Consider the following 19,944-nt stretch of genomic DNA (forward strand, 5'->3'; position numbering starts at 1 on the left):
ACTAAAATTAGACATTTTTGACTATAAGATCTTGGTGCTGGTCATCGTTCGAGCTTCGTGATTTCTGTGGCGGCAAGAGTTATCTGATAATTGTTTCATAGCGAACTGGGAACTTCTAGCTGTAATAGTGTCCGAGATCACAAGCAAAAATAATCCTTGAATAAGCCAAGCTAAGAACAATCTCGAATAACTTGCGTTCAAATAACAAAAAAAATGGTAGTCAATTCTGATTACCTTTTCGGGACCAATTATGCTACAGGAAAATTGGAACACGTATACAACAATAACACTCTTTTCATGAGGGGTTTTATTAAACAAAGTATTCATTAAAGTAATTTCGGGTAATTTCCTCTCGATATTACAAACAATTATACGTAAAGGGGAAAATAAATGACAAATAAAAGTAATCCAGTATCGTGAATAACGACAGTTTTAGGTGTACAACAAAATATTTTATCAATATACGCAATGTAGCTAATAAGCATTAACTCTTTTATAGGAACTCTGTTATAGGCAAAGTTAAGGGCTGTCTAAAAGCAATTTAGAATTAATTACAATTTTCCAACATTTTAAAGTGCTACTTCAGGCAACGTTATAGGCAGCATACCGCAGAGGCAAACCGTGGGCGACATTTTGGTTCCATAATCGAGTATATAACCAGAAATAGAGACAAGTGAGACTAAAGTGAGGCAAATGGGCCTTATATCACTTTATTATAATAGCAACTCTCGTTTTCGCTGAAATCACAAATTAGAAAACTGAAATAGTACAGTGCCAACAATTGACCTGTGTGTAGTACGTCTTCGTATATTCCAATAATAGTTTGTATTTATTGTAATAAAGACAATATCTCTAACAATGGGGGCAGTTCCATTGGGTGTTGTGGAAAAAACAGTAAAACATCTGATTACAAACGGAACCACATTTCATCGGTAATTAAATATTAAAATTGTAATTTTGCAATTTTCGTCCATTATAGTTAAACTGGTCGATATAAAGTGAAATAATTGACGACACCCGTCATTTGTTTCGAATTCAGGCTGGCCAACCGGAGCGCAGTTGTCACAAAACAAACACACGTAGTAGTAATCTAAAATTTATTACAAACTTATCTAAAATTGTTCAACAAAATTATACAATGTAATTATAATGAGAAAGGTCTTAATAGCAAAACTTAGAACTATGGTAGAGGAAGAATCGCCTTCATCTGAATCCGGTTCGGTAATTTCAGGATCTTCGTCGGTTCCACTGCAAAAAACGAAATATTATATTGGTTTTATCGATAAAACCGAAAAAAAATCCTATACGAAAAGATCTGTAACAAACACGTAGAGAAATTCGTAAGGTCTGCTCTCTCGACTTGTAGCTCAGTTGGTAAAAGGTGGCCCAAGATTGCCGTAAAGACGCAGGGTCGAGTCCTGTTGTATCGAAGGAATTTTCAGTCTTCGGTCTTTGTATTAATAATCATAAGAAATATATTTATGTTATTTTTTATACAAAAGCGTTTATGAAATATTTTTCAAGAATAAACTTATATATAACACTTACTTGTAATTCATTATAGCGTCAATAATATGCACAGTAACTAACTCCCTCACGTCACTTGCAGCAATGAAATCCACATGTCGGAAGCTTTCCCTTGCCACCCTCCTTATTTTACTATTAGGCATATCATCAACCATAGCAATCACATCTCCCACACCCACCAATATATCACTCACTGTATAATATAGCTCAACCTCTGCAGTAACAAGGCTCAAATTATATACAGGAGGGTTTCGGGTCCCATAATTTGCTATGTTACCTGAACTACCATAATCCCACTGTCTGAAACTGTCATCTTTGATATTTTGACCATAGTGGGCTATTTGTTTTAAAGATGCCCCTCCGAATGCAAGAGGTGCTCTGCTGTCGTCTGTAAAAATATTTTCCTGGAACGACAAGTTTTGATGCGTTAAGCCTTTGGTAATTTTATGTCGTCATCCTATTGTTATAAGTCTATTCTACTGGCGTTGACAAACCGGACTTACTCTTGACCACTACCTAAGACAGGATCTATGACGGAACGCACTGTCCTATCAATTACCTATTCATTCGGATTGTTATTGTATTATATTATGTTATTTTACCGGTTATAAATGATCTCAAAAATATCGATTACTAAATGGCAACCATACCACTGCTACGACACAATAAGATGTCTAGACTTGTGTGCCCCGATGTACTTAAAATTAAATTCTTACGCATTCCGAAGCAAATCTGCCATCGTACGTCTATCACTTAATTATTTATATTATGGAAACAAAAATATACCACATGCAATGCTATCTCTTTGAACCTGTTGTTTTATTTGTTATCGATGGATTAAATCTTGAATGGACTTAATGGATTACAATGATAAATTGGTTTCTGATTAGGAATAAACGGTTTAGTCCAATTTCACACATTATATTTGTATCTTGGAAAGTGCCATCTTTAACTTCTGATACCATTGTTTCAATTTTTTAGAAAGAATTGTTAATCTTGAACTATCAATTGAAAAGTACAGATTTAATATACTCGTATTAGCCTTCGGTAAAAATAGAAGGCAAACGAGGAACAGGAAAACGAGAATTAACTTTATGAATAAAAAATGGCGCACTGTGGTCAACTAAAGCCATTATAACATTTATGAAGACAAGTGATACATGAAAGATGCTCACCATTATTTCTCTGACTCCTGTCATAATGCAAAAGTCTTTGAATTTAATATCTCCGGTACAGTACTTCCATAGTTCTAAGTCTTCAGTGTTTGCATCGTCAGATAAAGGGAGAATTGGATTTGGAGGTATCACTTCTATCATACCAATATTCACCGCCATTGACTGGAAAACAGAATAATAATAATAATGACGCACACACACTCAACATAGCCCTGCACTAGGGAAACCCTGTGTCGCGGGTGCCATGGATGCACACATAGACAACCACAAATTACACCCAAACTCACGAGAGAAATAAATGTAGGCCATACAAATATTTCTCCCGGCCCGGGAATCGAACCCGGGACCTCTGCGTGGCAGTCCGGCTATAGGATAGTAACCTTTCGGCCACAGAGGCAGTTAAAAATAGAATTAAGTTCTTATTTTCAGCGTAAAAATTACATTTCTATTACGCTCACTAAATGTTAAATGTTTAGGATTCGTTACACATGAAATACTATTTTTAATTCATGATTCAAAATATCAGTAATATATTAACTTGTTCACAAATATTTTGTACATATACACGAAAGTTATTTAGTTAGTGTAAGGCAATAAACGAGTTTTTTTATGATACTGAATGAGGGGACGAGCAATCCTGCCTAAAACAGATGCACTGCCGCTTAGAGCTCTAAATTGCAACGATCTAAGGAGCACTGCCACTGCGCCCGTCACCCTGAGACATTACTTGATAAGTCCAATGTGCCTGTAATTTCACCAGCACCTTCAAAACCGGACCGTACTAATACTAACATTACTGCTTAGTGGCAGAAATAAGGTAATGTGGCAGTACTTACTTGGACCAATTCTCTCACGAAGAGCTCTACTGCGACTAAATATCAATACAGGTTTATCCAAGTAAATAAACAAGTCGATCAGTGATGAAAACAATCGTGGCATAAAAACCAAAACTTAATAAGTCCTTAGAGAAAGAAGTAACTGAATAGAGTCATTGCTTACCCACAGAATATTACTGAACGCAGCCAAATTCCTCAGCATGCTATTAGGAAAGTTTGTCTTATATCCAGCAGGAGCCAACAAATGTGCAGAAGCAATCTTATCGTTATATTCAGGTCTCGTACTAGTCATTACGAGAAAAGAAGTTCCTCCCTGAGAATGTCCTATATAATGTAGTCTTCGATTTCCAGTATTTTCTAGAATGTAGTCGATCATTGCTGGGACATCGTACATGCCAATTTCGTTCCATGTGAAGTCGAAGAACTCCAGTTGGTTTGCGTCGGGATCGAGGGAGACGTGGTGTCTGGAATTTCTATTACCACGTGCGTTGCCCATCCAAACATCAAAACCAGCATCGGCGAGGTTGTAGGCTGAAATTATTTTCATTTTGTTTTTATACGTGACAGGCAGATGACTCCACCTCATCTGATATTAAATGGAAAGTGGAATCCAAACGTGAATCACTGCCACAACCACCTCCAACCTTGCATGCCTACTAGATGACTTTTCACGCCGCGTTTGAAGGATATCATATCGTAAGAGGGAGTTCGATTTGTCGACTATGCGACAGAGAAAAGTGCCATCAAACGTTTTAGTACGCGATGAAATACGGCAAGTTGTAGAACGATGACTAAGGACCCAGCACGCGTGCTTCGGAGCAGAAGATAGGAGGATAACGTTGAATAATTCTTCAGAGCACTCGTCATGATACATTCGATAGAAGACGTTAAGCTATGCAACATATTTTTTGAATGGTTAACGGCAATAGAAACTGACAGTCACATCACAATGGTTTGAAAACATAATAACAGCGTTTGCAGGCAAGTACCAATCGTTTTATAGACGATTGCAACCGTAGAGTAAGGATTAAAAAAGTCCAGATAGCTCTTTCATTTGGCGAAAGTTGGATGCAATCTTAAATAATTTCGATTAAGAAACCTTCTTCGTTAAAGTTTGAGAATATATGATAGCAAAGCGTCCCATTTAAGGATCTACGCCCGAATTAATGGCGAGGAATACAATACCTCTTTTTAAATTTCCTGAAATTAAAACTTTCGTTTTTCACCATTGACTTACAAATAAATAGACGACGGGTCTAATACAAAAACCACGAAAAAAATGTCTCAAGTCAACCTATTTAAACGTAGTTACATGTAAAGGAATATGAAAAAGCTAAAACGTTGAATTTAAATTGTAATGTCATCGCAGTACTGTCTAATTTTGCTTGCTTCGCTGTCAGTCGAACAAACGAAGACTAAAGCGTGAATGACGCTCTGTATACGATTTTAACGCCCTATAAATTCGGACACTTTTTAGCGCGGACCCGACGTCCATATAATTGTAAGTCAATATTTATACACATATCGTTTGCACTTTTAAGGTAAGTCAAGAGCACGTCAATCTTGACACTTTGTGCTTTGCACCGTTCTTATCGTAAGCGGCATAGAGTTGGATTTGAGTCTTAAGTGTCAAGCTTGATGTGCTCTTGACGCTGTACCTTATTGTCTTGCTCGTTTTTGACGATCGTATTTTTGTTCGATGTAGTATGTTTTGACTATCAGTAGGTGCTTATAGATTTGCCCATTTTATCGATCATTACTGTCGCCTGTTAGCGACAAATAAAAATAGGGTTAAAATCGTACAAATTTGTAAGCACCTTTAGACAGTTTATTATAATCCTATTTTAAACCATACTTACAAATAGCATTATGTCTTCCAAGCACAATAAAATTATTAGAAGAACCCATGAGTCCATGCAAAATAAATACCACAGGCCGGTCAGCCGAGGCTGATGTTTCGTTCCTTCTGAAAGGGATCCGGTGCATCTCTAGGATATATCCATCTTCTGTGATCACGTGATGGGTTTCAGCTACGTACCCTGCACGTTCTATGTATTGATGCTAAAATGTAACGCATTGTTTTCATAATACTGAAAAGAAATAGCTCCTCCTCTACCTCCAATGAACTCTACGCCAATTTAATTTTTGGACCTGTTCTGTTCTTATTTTGTTTTTTGTTTCTTTTTTTTCACAAATTTCGGGGAGCATACCTAATATTAGTAAATAATATATATAAATAAATATTTACAAAAATACCAAAAAAGCTTGGGCTACTGTTCATTGGATTTACCGATATGCCATGGCGAACATCCTAGTAATCGCAGCCAACGCCATTAAAATTTTGTTTATTTGAATACTGTATTTTATTTGTAAAATACATTGTTATAATTTTCGGTGACATGGAGTCAACTAGTTTTACACAGAAATTGCTTAGGTTACACGTTGCCATATTTTAAGGTAACCACTAACTTAGTATCGCATTATACAAGACCACAGCGTGGTTCGAATTGTATAAGATGATAAATGGAAATAATGACTAATTCCGTAACAGCCTAGCGCACAAGATGCCTGTTATGTTAATTATTTACTCGTTACATACTTATTGATTTAAGTTTTTTTTATTAGTATGTAAGTTGTTAACTTATATACTCGTATAATGAGGCAAGTTGTGCTTTCCATTTGTTTTTAATAGTAATAAAGGGAGTGTGTATACTGCTTTTATACGGAACAAATTATTTCTATTCTATTCTATTAATCGCCTTTTTATCCCCCCAGCATTTGTGTGAAACACTTTTGGCTTGCGATCAGATGTCGTGCTACTGTCAAAGATGCTGTTGACTTGTATTTTTATTTAATCCGTCACGTGTTACAGAGACACGGTGTTTCTAACATTTAAATACTGTGGTGTCTTAAAGCCATTCGAAGTCTCTAACGCACAGATGTGTTTTCAGTTTCTCATCCACCCTTGTTAAAAAATTAAATTTATAAAAAAAATTGTAAAAATGTATAAATAATATTTTTTTACTATAACCGTAGGTACACTACATGTCTCCAGGAAGCGTGACGGTTGAAACATTATAAATATTTTTTAAACAAGAAAGGTATGATAAATAGGATAATGGCGGCTTACAGTATTATAAACACTTGATCCAACTTGAAACACGCACAAAAGAAATACTGTTAAAAATGGTATCACGGTCATGGTCACTAAAATACAAAATTATATATTCCGTATTCTAATATATTTTTAAATATATCATTCCGTATTCTAATTCAAAACAAAAAATTGGTTATTTCTATTTTTTGTATTACGTCAATATTGATAACAAATCCCATGCACTGAATTAATTAATACGTTTTTTTTTATTTTATAATACCAAATAAACGTTTTCAAACAGTTAAGCTAAGACAGTAATATTTTAATGGTTTCCGTAATCGCTCTTGGACTTTTATACAGCGGCTTATCCATATCTTTTCGATACACATTAATACAGTAAAACGAAATACATATATTAACACCAAGATTAGGTTATAATCCGTTTTCATCTTGAGAATCATACATTAACGCGCGCCCTCGGTGTAATAAGGACACCACGGAAAAAAAGAACAATGCTACCGTCCACCAACTAAAACGCGGCAAAGTGACAAATGGTCAAATATCCGTTTCAAATAGAAAGAGACAGAGCACGAAATTCTCTTTTGAAAACAGTTAAAATTAGGTAACGTGTTCGACTTGTCGGTACTTACCCTAACGATGCATAGGTCAAATATCATTAAACAATTTCAATATTCTAGCCAATAGCCGGGTTTTAGTTAGCGGATGGCAGAATGGAAGTACCTTAAGCCTAGATTACTATCGGAATCGCTGTCGTCAAAATTCACACAATCATTAAGTAAACACGATGAAATATTGTATATAATAATGTTTGATTGCAGTTTCTAATTTAAAAAGTGTCACAAATTATGGAGTGTTATAATAATATTATAATTTAACCTTTACCCTGTTGGCATGTCGTTGAAAATTCAGTACCTATTATTGCAAGTTACGACTATTTCAATCAATGACGACGAATTGAAGAAGTTTATTTAGTTCTCCAATAATCTCAGTACAGAGTACTAAAAAAACCGACCTCAAAAGTACGTGGAATTACATCTATTTGCAAAGTTTTATTGCAATATACCCTAGTTCGCCTATACAGGACTTGACACAGGAGATAATAAAATAAAAATCGGTTCTCGCTACTCAAAGTATATTGAGAGAGAAAAACGCCTTGAATTGGAGAATAGCAAAACCAACCATTAAAATAATTACTAAAGTAAAATTTAGGCGCTATTTATAAAAATGAATGTTCATGCGTGATCAGCCACCTTTAGAGGTGGATGATTTTTTTTAAAATGAAGTGGGACCACTATGGAGGTGCCCCCTTTCCAACAAAAAAAAGAATCGTGAAAATCGGTTCACCAATACCGGAGTTATCGCGTAACATACAAACAAAAAACATACAGTCGATTTGAGAACCTCCTCCTTTTTTTAAAGTCAGTTAAAAACGAAGCGACTTCATTGCAACTCGATTTATGTCTCGAGCGGTCATGTGGTTCTCACACCCGTTGTTACATAATCTCATAGTTATTTGTACCATCTCATCAGTTTCCTTGCTTTAATAAAAAAACAGTACTATAAAACCTATTAAAAATTACCAGCCCGTTGCACCAAGTATCAAGTAGATGCATTTTTATATTAAAACTGTAGAAACTGGATCATGCTCTATTTAATTTCAGAATCATAGAGGATATTATTACCTGGTGATTGTCATCTGTGATAAGTACTTCTACAATCGTATAATAATACAAGTAGGGCTATTCCCCCTGTTTGGCGCATTAATGCACGTCACTCGGATCGTAGGGCTGTCACATTATTATTTTAGTGGCAGTTATATAAATAAGTAACCTTTGTTAAGTGCAGTATGCAGTAGTTGATATTTTTATAGCAGGATCATGGATTAGTATCTCGATTATGCGAGTATGATTATGAAATAGAAATGAAATGCTGAACAATTCTGAAATTGAGGCTTCCTGTTCAAACCACCAGAAACAAAACAATAAACACGTCTACTATTTGATGAACGCTTTAATTTTATAATGAATGGCGCATGCGACAACCCGCGCTATGCAACGTGAGTGCACCACGAGAATAGGCGAGTGTGTGTGTGTCTGTACAAGACGCGCGCCGGGCGCGCACACATACAAGCCACGCTTGAACGTTTGTATGGAGTTAACCTTCTTTTTCTTCTTGGTGTTCCTCTCCTATGGCAGGTTGGACAACATCATTGGAAACTGACTTTAGAGGCTGCCGCTCTGAAACGCGAGGTGGTACTGCAGCCGAAACATTCCCTCAAAATTTTCAATCAGGAGTGCAGCCTTCTACCGACACTTCGTTTTCCAGCTATTTTACCTTGGATGATAAGCAAGAGTTATTTGTACTTATTGTTCTTCATTACGTGGCCAAAGTGCGAAGTTTTCCTGCACTTAATAGTATTCATAAACTCCAATGTTTTTTTCAGTTTATTGAGTATTTCTAGATTTGTTACCCGGTAATGCCACGACATTCTCAAAATCCGACGGTAAATCCACATCTCAAAAGCCTCCAGCTTCCTTGTTGTGTTCTGGGTTCTGTTAACATACTTGTCTTATTACTCTATGCTTCTACCATGAGTGTAGAACCGCGTTTAATATTTATATTGCCACAATAAAAGCCAAAATACACTGTACAAATTCTGATTGTTTGGCACAATTATTCATTTGTTTGTATTTTTTGTTTCAGGTAATAAAACTAGTCAACATTTGCGGAGAGACACCAAATAAATGACACAATAAATATAGAATTAGAGATATATATATATATATATTGCCGTGTATAAAAATAATATCTTTTAATCCAATGTAAGATTATAATATTAATATTTTGTCACACGGAAGTAATTATCTGCAAAGTAAGTCATGTTTCTATTTAATATAAATTAAACGCGAATATATTGAAAAGAAATTGTTGCCTTCAGTATTGATTACATTATTATATCATCAACCCCCTTTATACAACCCACTGCTAAGCGCGGTTCTCCTCTCAAGTCAGGGTTTAGGCCTTAGTCCGCCACGCTGGCTCAATGCAGGTTGTAGTCTTCACACGTTTTCCAAGGGTTATGTGTAAACCTTCGGCGTGCAGGTTTCATAACGATATTTTCGTTCAAAGCTCATGGAACATTTCATATTAATTATACGTAATTAATAATGCTATGAAACAAAATCACGATGGCTGGAAAAATTAAATTTCTAGCACAACTTTAACGAAATTTTGGAAATATCACATTCTGTCCGATTGAAAATAATAAAAGAAGGGAATAATTTTATAAAGTGCAGGCTAACTTCATAGCTCTCAAAAAAAATCAAGTAAAGCGGTTATTATAAATATTATTAATATGATATTACGGTCATGGTCTGTAATGAGCAGAAAAAACGCTCGAGGGTTTTATTTAAGGCATTATAGTCAAGTTAGCCTGCATGTAATCGTAATATTTACTTATTATTATTATTGAAATATTAATAAAATGTTTTATTGTGAACGTTTTGTAAAACATAATCATTACTATGAAATCGCAATCATTTGCTGAATTTGAAACAATGCGTCTACTTTATTAAAACATGTTTTGAAATTATTATTACTTTTGTGTTTAAAAAAACCTACGAATTACATCTATTTCGACTCTTCCGAAGAACAGAGTCCGATGTGATTATACAGCCAAAATAGGACAAACACATGATCTCGTTATTTAAACTAAGACTTATCTATAGGCGTTTTCAGATTTTTTGTGTCTTATTTTGTTTCGGAAATATAAAATCGAATAACGGTTGATCTGGTATCCACAGCGAACACTACCTAGAATAATTGATTACTAAATATGTCCTTACAAAATGCATGGTAAAAGGTTTTTTGCGATTTCTGACATTTCGAGTACTCTTACCTCAGTTTGTCCCATAGAGACTATTGATCCTTACCAGAGACTGGATCGAATGACAAAAAAAGTTTTGTATAAATTGCCTTTTATGCAATTTGTGTGAATGCCAATCAAAATATCTTCAAAATTCATTCTAGAACCGTTTTCCTGTAACTACAACGATTAAGGTAGCTGGCCTTGCTGCCCCGTCTCAAATTTACACCCTGAACACATATTTGTCTTTCTTCCAGTACGTACGTACATTCTCCATATTTCTGCACTTATCTGCATTAATACGTAAGTATCACAGTGCAAATAGTCGCATATGTAAACGATTGTTACCGCCGAAAGTCATGAAAAAAACCTTTCAGATAGAACTTTTATAAGTAGATTAAATACAAAACAAGTACACATGGTAATTAACAATTTAATAATAGTTGACGTAAAATTACTGAAAAACACTGTGCAAAGTCAACACAAATTAGAATTCACGTTATTACAATGTCTTAATGAATATTACTTTATACTGTGGTGACAGTTATCTTCGCTTGAATAAGGTTTGCTGGTGTCAGTTTCTTAATAGGTTCCTCTGCAAAAAAAGCACGTATATCAAAAACGCTTTAGTATTAATTTTGTCACAGCTATGGAACGCTAGTTAAATCCCCAAAATAATGCACTGTTTTTTCAAAAGCCCGGTCGGTTATTTTCCTTTTTTATGTTAGGTCTAATTTGAAAAAAAAAAAATTAATCGACTGTCATTTTTTTCATTCATTTGTTTTGATTTCCTGTTAATGAAAGTTTATAGAGTGGTTTGTAAATTTCATAAACATTAGTCGAAAAAGTTTTTCCTATTGCTTAGGTTTTTTTTAATTAAAAAAACTTTTTTTTAAATTTTCAACTGGTTCTGCTTTATCGCAAAACTAAAAAAAATGAATTTGTTTAGTTTCGTTTTTTTTTTTTCAATTAAGTTTACCATGGGCTAGTAACTCAAGAGGATTGCTAATCGCGATACAATGCAGCGTAGTCGGTAGCGTATGCATTTACTACCTATTGGTATACCAGATGTCGCGACGAGTACTAAATAGCTATTTTTCTATCTAATTTGTTTTACACTGACTCTAATATCTAGTGATAACAAACAAATCAACTAGATGGCGCTTATTGCACCATCTACCCATTTTAGGTAGCGTTAGTTTATAAATTATTTTTTAATACACAATGCCATCTATTGACACGCATGTTTGTTAAAGTTCAAAAAATAAAACTAGCTCATGATCAATATTTGAATAATATTACAAGGCAATAATCTCAATACAAAGTACTAAAAAACCGACCTCAAAACTACGTGGAATTACATCTATTTGCCAAGTTTTATTGCAATCGATTACTGGAAAGCGCGCAAACCCGGATTCATCCCCTAGTTCGCCACTATACTGAACTTGACACAGGAGATAATAAAAATCGGTTCTCATTACTAAAAGTATATTGTGATAGAAAAACGCCTTGAATTTGGAGAATAGCAAAATAAACCATTAAAATTATTGCTCCCTATAATAAAATTTAGGCGCTATTTATAAAAATGAATCTTCATGCGTGAACAGCCACCCTTAGAGGCAGATAATTTCTTCAAAAGTAAATGGGACCACTATGGAGGTGCCCTCTTTCAAATATATAGTATGTGTTTTTTGTATGTATATTACACGATAACTTCGGCATTTACGAACCGATTTTGATGATTCTTTTTTGTTGGAAATATGAGGTACCCCAGTAGTGGTCTCATATAATTTTCAAGAAAATATTCCACCTCTAAGGGTGGCTGTTCACGCCTCAAGTCTCATTTTTATAAACAGCGCCTAAATTTTATAAGGAGTAATTCTTTTAAGGGTTAATTTTGCTATGCTCCAATTTAAGGGGCTTTCTCTAAAAATCCTTTAAGCAGTGAGCACCGATTTTTATTTTCTCCTGTGTTATTCAGAATTACGATCTGTAATATGAAGATTAACAGTCCTCCTGATCCGTATCGAGTATCGATCCTTGATTTAACTAAGTTGATGTTAAAAGATGTTAATAAAATTGCTACATTACCCCTAATTCTTATTTATTCAAATATAAACGGGTTACTTATCACTAGTCTGAAATGACATTTTCCAGAAATAACGTTTGGTCGAATTGTCATAACTTCGAAAGTAATTTTGAGAAGAAAATGTTTTTTTTCTTTTAAACCTAACTTAATCTAACCTCACCGAATCTAATCGTGTCTTTGCGATAAACATTCAACATATCCTTACAACGAAAATCCTTCAACATATCATTACATCGAAAACCGAATTATAACGAAATCGTTCGAAAGAACAGTTTCGTTATAATTCGGTTTTCGGTGTAATGAAATTACGAACAAACGGTATTTCAGAAAAAAAAAATCGAGCTTGTGATAGGTTACCATATAAACGTTCTGCGGTGCAATATATTTCTATGGTGATCAATTAAGAACAAAGATATTAATACTCACGTATAATTCCTTATGGAGTCAATGATATGCAGAGTAACAAATTCCCTCACGTCACTTGCAGCAATGAAATCCACATGTCGGAAGCTTTCCCTTGCCACCCTCCTTATTTTACTATTAGGCATTTCATCAGCCATAGAATGCACATCTCCTACACCCACCATTGTATCACTCACTGTATAATGTAGCTCAACCTCTGCAGTAATAAGACCCAAGTTGTATACAGGAGGGTTTCGGGTCCCGTAATTTGCCAAGTTTCCTAAGATACCATAGTCCCACTGTCGGAAACTATCGTCTTTGATATTCTGACCATAGTGGGCTATTTGTTTTAAAGATGCGCCTCCGAATCTCAAGGGTACTCTGCCGTCGTCTGTAAAAATGTTGTCCTGGAACAAAAACCAGATTCTAAGCGTTAAGCAATTATTATATATATCAGCTTATTGTTATTGGTTTACTCTAATAGCCTTTAAGTGAGTGACCGGAGAAAATTTTGAGATAGACCAAATATTTTACGTATTTATTATTAAATAACAGTCGCACAAAAATATACTATACACATGAGAATATTGTCTAAAAAATGTGAATTTAGTAAAATTCACATTTATTGAAATATTAGAAAACTGCCCAGCGACTTAACGACATGTTGAATGTGTCAAATTTTCTCCGCCTGTTCGTCAAAGTCAAATAATCTTCATTTAATAGGTAAGCAAATTGTACTTGAAATCGTGATACTGATTAATAACGCACGCACTCATCATAGCCCCGCACTAGGGAAACCCTGTGTCGCGGGTGCCATGGACACATACATAGACAAACACAAATTACACCCAAACTCACGAGAGAAATAAATGTAGGCCATACAAATATTTCTCCCGGCCCGGAAATCGAACCTAGGACCTCTGCGTGGCAGTCCGGCATGGTAACCGTTCGGCCACGGAAGCAGCTAGATGAACTGATTGAACTCTTACTGCTCATTTTATAAACATAATATTTTTCTAGGCACGAGTAAGCCTTGTTTGAATAAAAAGAAACAGTAAACTAGCCGTTTCGTGGAAAATGCGCGTATAAAAGAAAATAGAACGTACAATCTAAGTACTATATTACCCTAACCGTATCAGTTGATAAAGAACTTGCAAGGAATGGCTTATTTTGTAACAGAAGTCGACATGTTCCTGGTCGGTTGTGGAATAGTAATTCGTATCTAGTCTGGTAACAGTCATTTGTACGCTTTGTCGTCCTGATTAGATTTGTTTGTTTTTGCTTGATGTATATATTATTATAACTTATAACCAGTAAATAAAAAGTTAGATTATTGATGTTTGTTTTGTTGTCGTCCTTATGTTATAAAGTTATGTTCCGACAATTTACGACAGAGAACACAGGCGGAGTCTGAAAATAAGCACTATGCTGAGACTACGTCCTTTTCATCACTCATAGCTCATAATTTATTAGTACATAATATCGTGTGATGTTTCATGTATATGTGTTGGTGTGTTTGATGAATAAAGTCCTATTTAATTTAACTTCAAAAATGTCAGTCCAAAATGGCAACCGTATAGCAACTGTGATAGCCCAAACTGACCATTTTCGCGTAGCTGATATACGTAATAATTACTTCCTCCGGTTGTTATTCAAAAGTTATCTATTATCAAATTATCAATTATATCTATCACTTTATTATCTATTTATAAGTACTCTCTCGCAATCTCTTTGTTGTGATTTTGTGACCCCCGTTCTATAATTTGTTATCAATGAATTAAATCTCGGATGGATAGAATGGATTAAAATGATAGATTGGTTTATGACACAGATGATGATAATGTTATGAAAAATAGCATTTCTTACTAAAGGTATTTTTATTGCACACTTTTTAAAATTTTAATAATTTTGCACTATTCATTTAAAAATTTGAATATATAGATAATATAGTAACTGAAATGAAAGGAAAGCGACTACCGGCTCAGATAAAAGGAAGTCCAAAATCAAAGCAAACTGCATAAAAATCCCTTCGGCCGCATACGAAACCGGTGGTTCATAACCAATTGCGAAAGTAACAATTACGTTTTGTACGATACCAGTTTTGAACGAAGACTTTTTTGTACTTGCACAAAAACTGTAGTTTTAAATGAAAATCGCTACACCGGAAAAAGGCAATTTTAAAATTATGATACTCACCATGATTTCTTTGACTCCTGTCATAATGCAAAATTCCTTGAGTTTAATATCTCCAGCACAGTATTTCAATACTTCAGATTTTGCATCTTCTGAAAACGGGAGTATCGGGTTTGGAGGCACCACTTCTATTATACCAATATTCACCGCCATTGCCTGGAAAAAAAAACGCAGTTTGTTTCTTATTTTCCTATGTCATTAAAATTGCATCGCCGTTACGCTTACAAATTGTTAAATTTTAGGTTAAAGAATTAGGTTTATAAAATAATATCTTTAAAAAAAGTCGTTGAAAAACCAAATACAAAGTTACGACAATGAGCACATACAAAAATTCGTGAGGTCCGCTGGTTCGTTCCGTGGCTTAGTTGGCATAGCGTCTAGCAAGGTTTGCTAGAAGACGTCGGTGCGAATCCGGCCGGATCGAAGGAATTTTTTCTAAGTGTTCGATCTTTGTATTAATAATTATAATATCTTTAATTCAAAAGTCAACACACAATACTGCAACGAGTCGCTACCAATACAGACTTTTTCAATAAAGAAGCAAATGTAAGTAAAGAAATACGTCAATCAGTAACGAAAGCAATCTTGGCATAAATTCCAAAACTTAATGAGCCCTAAGGGGAAAAAAGTTTTTTTACGATATCAAGTGACGGGACGAACAAGTAGAGCGTCTGCTGGTAACTAACACGCCTGTAGCTTTAAATTGTACAGATCTGAGGAGCATTGCCACTGTGCCCGTCACCTTGAGACATAAGTTGTCAATCCCATGCCTGTCATTTTTCCAGCACCCTTCAAATCCGAAACGGTAATGTTCACATTACTGTTTGGCAGCAGAAATACATAAGGTAAGGCAGTAGTTCCCTGGACGAACACACTAATTAACAAGTAACTGACAGAATTACTTACCCACAAAATATTAGTGTACGCAGCCATACCCCTCAGAAAACTATTAGGAAAGTTTGTCTTAAATCCAGCAGGAGCCAACAAATGTGCTGAAGCTATCTTGTCATTATATTCAGGTCTCGTACTACCCATTACGAGGAAAGAAGTTCCTCCCTGCGAATGTCCTATATAATGCAGTCTTTTATTTCCAGTCTCTTCTAGAATGTAGTCGATCATTGCTGGGACATCGTACGTGCCAATTTCGTGCCATGTGAAGTCGAAAAACTGTAGTGCGTTTGCGTCAGGATCGAGTGAGACATGGTGTCTAGAGTTTCTGTTGCCACGAGCGTTGCCCATCCAAACATCAAAACCAGCATCGGCGAGGTTGTAAGCTGGAAGGAATTTATATTTTACGTTGTGAATGTGTAACGTCAATGCAAATAGACTGTTGATCTAACTGACGGAAAGCGGTGTCTGATAGTCCGTTACGTAACAATACTTTGGAAACATTAAAAGTTATTGCAAACAAGATCGATTAACACACAATTGCAGACGTGTATCGGAAACAAGAGAAAGTAATATGGCAGTCCGGATAGCATTTTCACTTGGGAGAATTGGATGCAATCCTAAATAATTTCTATTAATGAATTTTGTACGCCATATTTTGGCAATAATTATTGCAAGGCATTCCATTTGAAAGTCTAGGAGGAGAGCTCCTTGTGAAAGAGTTTATCCAGGGAAGTACTGCTATCTTACCTATTTCTGCCGCCCAGCAGTAACGGGAGTTCCGATTTTGAGGGATAAAGTTGCTGGTGAAATTGCAGGCATATGGGAGTTGTCGACTTAAGTATCTAGGTGCTTAAATAAGCTCTGATTAGCACTGCACCTGATGTGGACAGGCGTGTCGCTTTATTTTTTGAATTTTAATATATACTTACAAATAGCATTATGTCTTCCAAGCACTATAAAATTGTGAGAAGCACCCATGAGTCCATGCAAAATGAATACCACGGGTCGATCAGCTGAACCTGAAGTTTCGTTCCTTCTGAAAGGGATCCGGTGCATCTCTAGGATATATCCATCTTCCGTAGTCACGTGATGGGTTTCAGCTACGTACCCAGCTCGTTCTATGTGTTGATGCTACAAATATTATACAATGTTTCAAATAGTCCATTAACAATTGAATAATTTAATTAATATAATGGTCGTCAATGCTTAGGCCTAATTTCTGTTAAAATTGCATGAGATGTGCGTTGACGACCTCGGTGGCCTAACGGTTTGCACTGTAGGCGCTTGATGCGGAGGTCCCGGGTTCGATTCTCGGTAAGTCCAATTTGGGAACTGAACTTATCTAAATTTGTGGGAGTGAAGTGTGAGTTCCGTTGTGCTGGTACTCATAATATAATAATTCCCTAGTTTGAGACCAGGAAATTGGTGTAGTTGTCTGGCACATCATTATTATTGTTACAGTATTTTAGAAAGAAACAAAGAAAGGAAGACAATACATTCATTTGTTTACCGTAATGACATCACAAAAGAAAAAAAAGAAAACAGAAGAAAAACAAAACATAATAAAAACAATCAATGTAAAATATAAATAAATTATTATTTTAAGGCAACCACTTACGTAGTGCCACTTTATACAAGAACTATAAATGACGAATAAAAATTACGAATTTAGTCGTCTTATCTCCCTAAATATACTCATGAAAAGTGTCTTAGGTGTCAGGCACTTTTTTGCCAATTACTGAAAATCAGGATTTTTTAATTTTTTTTAACACCATTGATTTTTTAGGTTAATTTAATATTAATAATCTAATGAATAAATAAATAATTTAATAAATTTATATACATCTTATTATTTAATTTTAATAAAGGAAGTCAAATGTTAAAGAAATACCTTGATCCGTAGACACTTTTTATGTGTGTATTCCTAAATAAATAATATACGTTACTCTGACACCAAAGAAAGTAACTAAAGTACATGTGTTATGGAAATGGAAAACAACGACGGTACCACACACACCCAGACCCAGCAGCAGCAGTAGAGCTCCTTGTGAAAGAGTTCGTCCAGGATAGTACTGCCACCTAACCTATTTCTGCCGCCAAGCAGTAATGTTAGCATTACTGTGTTCCGGTTTTGAAGGGTAAGGGTGCTGGTGTAATTACAGGCACATGAGCCCTGTCAACTTGGGTTTCAGGGTGACGAGCGCAGTGGCAGTGCCCCTCAGATCTTTACGATTTAAAGCTCTGAGTGGCACTATAACTGTTATGGGCAGGCCTGTAAGCTTACCATCAAGCGCACATTTAAAAAAAAGTTAGTACAAAATAGTTAGTTTTTCTTCATTGACTCGACTCGGGAGTCGAACCCGAGACCTCAGAGATGGCGACACCATGAATACCGGTGTGTAAGTCTCTTGATCAACGAGGTCGTCAATTCTGCATAAAACATTATTAATTAATAATTATTGTTTTTACATCATGAAATGGATAATAACTTACTGTGTCATAAACACTTGATCCAGCTGTGAACACGCACAGAAGAAATACTGTTAAAAATGGAATCACGGCCATGTCACTAAAGTACAAAATTAATATTTGGCAATTCTCAAAACTAAAATTGGTTATTCGTTAATATGATTGACACACACTTCAATAATTAATTTATAAATTGATATATTTTTTTAATCATGAAAATGTGTGTATGAAATCAATTAAGACCGCGATGGACTTTTATACCATAGCTTATCTACACATTATTGATACTCAATAACACAACAAATTTTAATACAAAGATAAAATCATAAGGCGTTTTCCATCTTGAGAAATCAGACAATTCATAATAACATCAATTCATAGTAACATTTTAATAAAAAAAAAGTTACTTCAAAAGTTCGTGGAATTTACATCTATTTGCCAAGTTTCATTGAAATTATGATATCAAGTAACGGGACGAACAAGTCGTGGGCCTGGTAGAAAGCTACACGCCTGTCTAAACAGTTGCACTGCCACTCAGAGCTGTAAAGCGCAAAGATCTGATAGACACTGCCACTGCACCCGTCACCCTGAGACATAAGTTGAAAAGTCCTAAGTGCCTGTAATTTCACCAGCACCCTTATCCTTCCAAGCCGAAACGCAGTAATGCTCACATTACCTACTGTTTAGCGGCAGAAATAGGTACGGTGGCAGTACTTCCCTGGACGAACTCTTTCACAAGGAGCTCTACAGCTACTATCGGTTACCGGAAAGTGTGAGAAACCGGATTCATCCCGTAGTTTGCCACCTTTAGCGCGTTTGCTATCTGCACTGCATCCGATTCGTATTCCTTCCGCATCCGAGACTATACAAATCTAGAAAACTCATACCCACTTCTAATGCCGCTTGTGTACTAAGTTCGCTCCGAATCCGAGAAAATACAAATGTCGCTTGTACACCTAGAGATAAAATTATCCCTGAGACATTTCGGACCGTCATTTCTCGGATTCGGTACTAACGATCTTGGAGGTGGATTATTTTCTTCAAATTTAAATGGGACCAATACTGACGGGTCCTTTTTCCAACAAAAGAAGAATCATCAAAATCGGTTAACAAAAACGAGGTAGGGCTATACAGGATCTGTGACAACATCAATCAAGAACAAGCGCTGACTTCAGAATACTATTCTCATGGACATATTTAAGAAGGCAACGCAAGGCTTCTTCTTCTTATCGCATCCATGCATACACTATTAGCTACAATTAGCTACAATGCTTGCTATCGTAGTGAATGTATTTGCCAATGGGCGTAAAGTAGGTATGCTGTTGGGAATCAGCTTGAATGCAACGTACATGCGGTGAAATTTCATTCAAACACACCGA

General features: G+C 35.5%; 2 protein-coding genes across 3 annotated transcripts in view; one reads left to right on the forward strand and one right to left on the reverse strand.

The window, feature by feature from the left end:
• The window catches only part of LOC113230215 (syndecan-like), a 577,230-nt gene that overhangs the window by 283,566 nt on the left and 273,720 nt on the right, over window positions 1-19,944 (forward strand). The gene's annotated exons all lie outside the window — the stretch shown is intronic.
• On the reverse strand, window positions 10,951-18,674 carry LOC113230214 (lipase 3-like). The gene is made up of 6 exons (XM_026464032.1): window positions 18,590-18,674; window positions 17,026-17,227; window positions 16,112-16,479; window positions 15,209-15,361; window positions 13,037-13,419; window positions 10,951-11,116 (listed from the first exon to the last, which is right to left on the reverse strand). Exons 1-6 carry the CDS (start codon window positions 18,659-18,661, stop codon window positions 11,104-11,106), a joined length of 1,191 nt encoding a protein of 396 aa, XP_026319817.1. The 5' UTR covers window positions 18,662-18,674; the 3' UTR covers window positions 10,951-11,103.

Source organism: Hyposmocoma kahamanoa, unplaced genomic scaffold (assembly GCF_003589595.1).
Source record: "Hyposmocoma kahamanoa isolate Upper Pololo Valley unplaced genomic scaffold, ASM358959v1 63, whole genome shotgun sequence".
In the NCBI taxonomy this organism is placed as follows: domain Eukaryota; kingdom Metazoa; phylum Arthropoda; class Insecta; order Lepidoptera; family Cosmopterigidae; genus Hyposmocoma; species Hyposmocoma kahamanoa.

Excerpts from the sequence above, each read along its gene's own strand:
- LOC113230214 (XM_026464032.1), bottom strand. The coding sequence starts at position 18,661 with ATGGCCGTGATTCCATTTTTAACAGTATTTCTTCTGTGCGTGTTCACA. Across the intron at positions 17,228-18,589 it reads GATCAAGTGTTTATGACACA|CATCAACACATAGAACGAGC; the intron begins GTAAGTTATTAT and ends TAATATTTGTAG. Across the intron at positions 13,420-15,208 it reads CAGGAGTCAAAGAAATCATG|GACAACATTTTTACAGACGA; the intron begins GTGAGTATCATA and ends TTTTTGTTCCAG.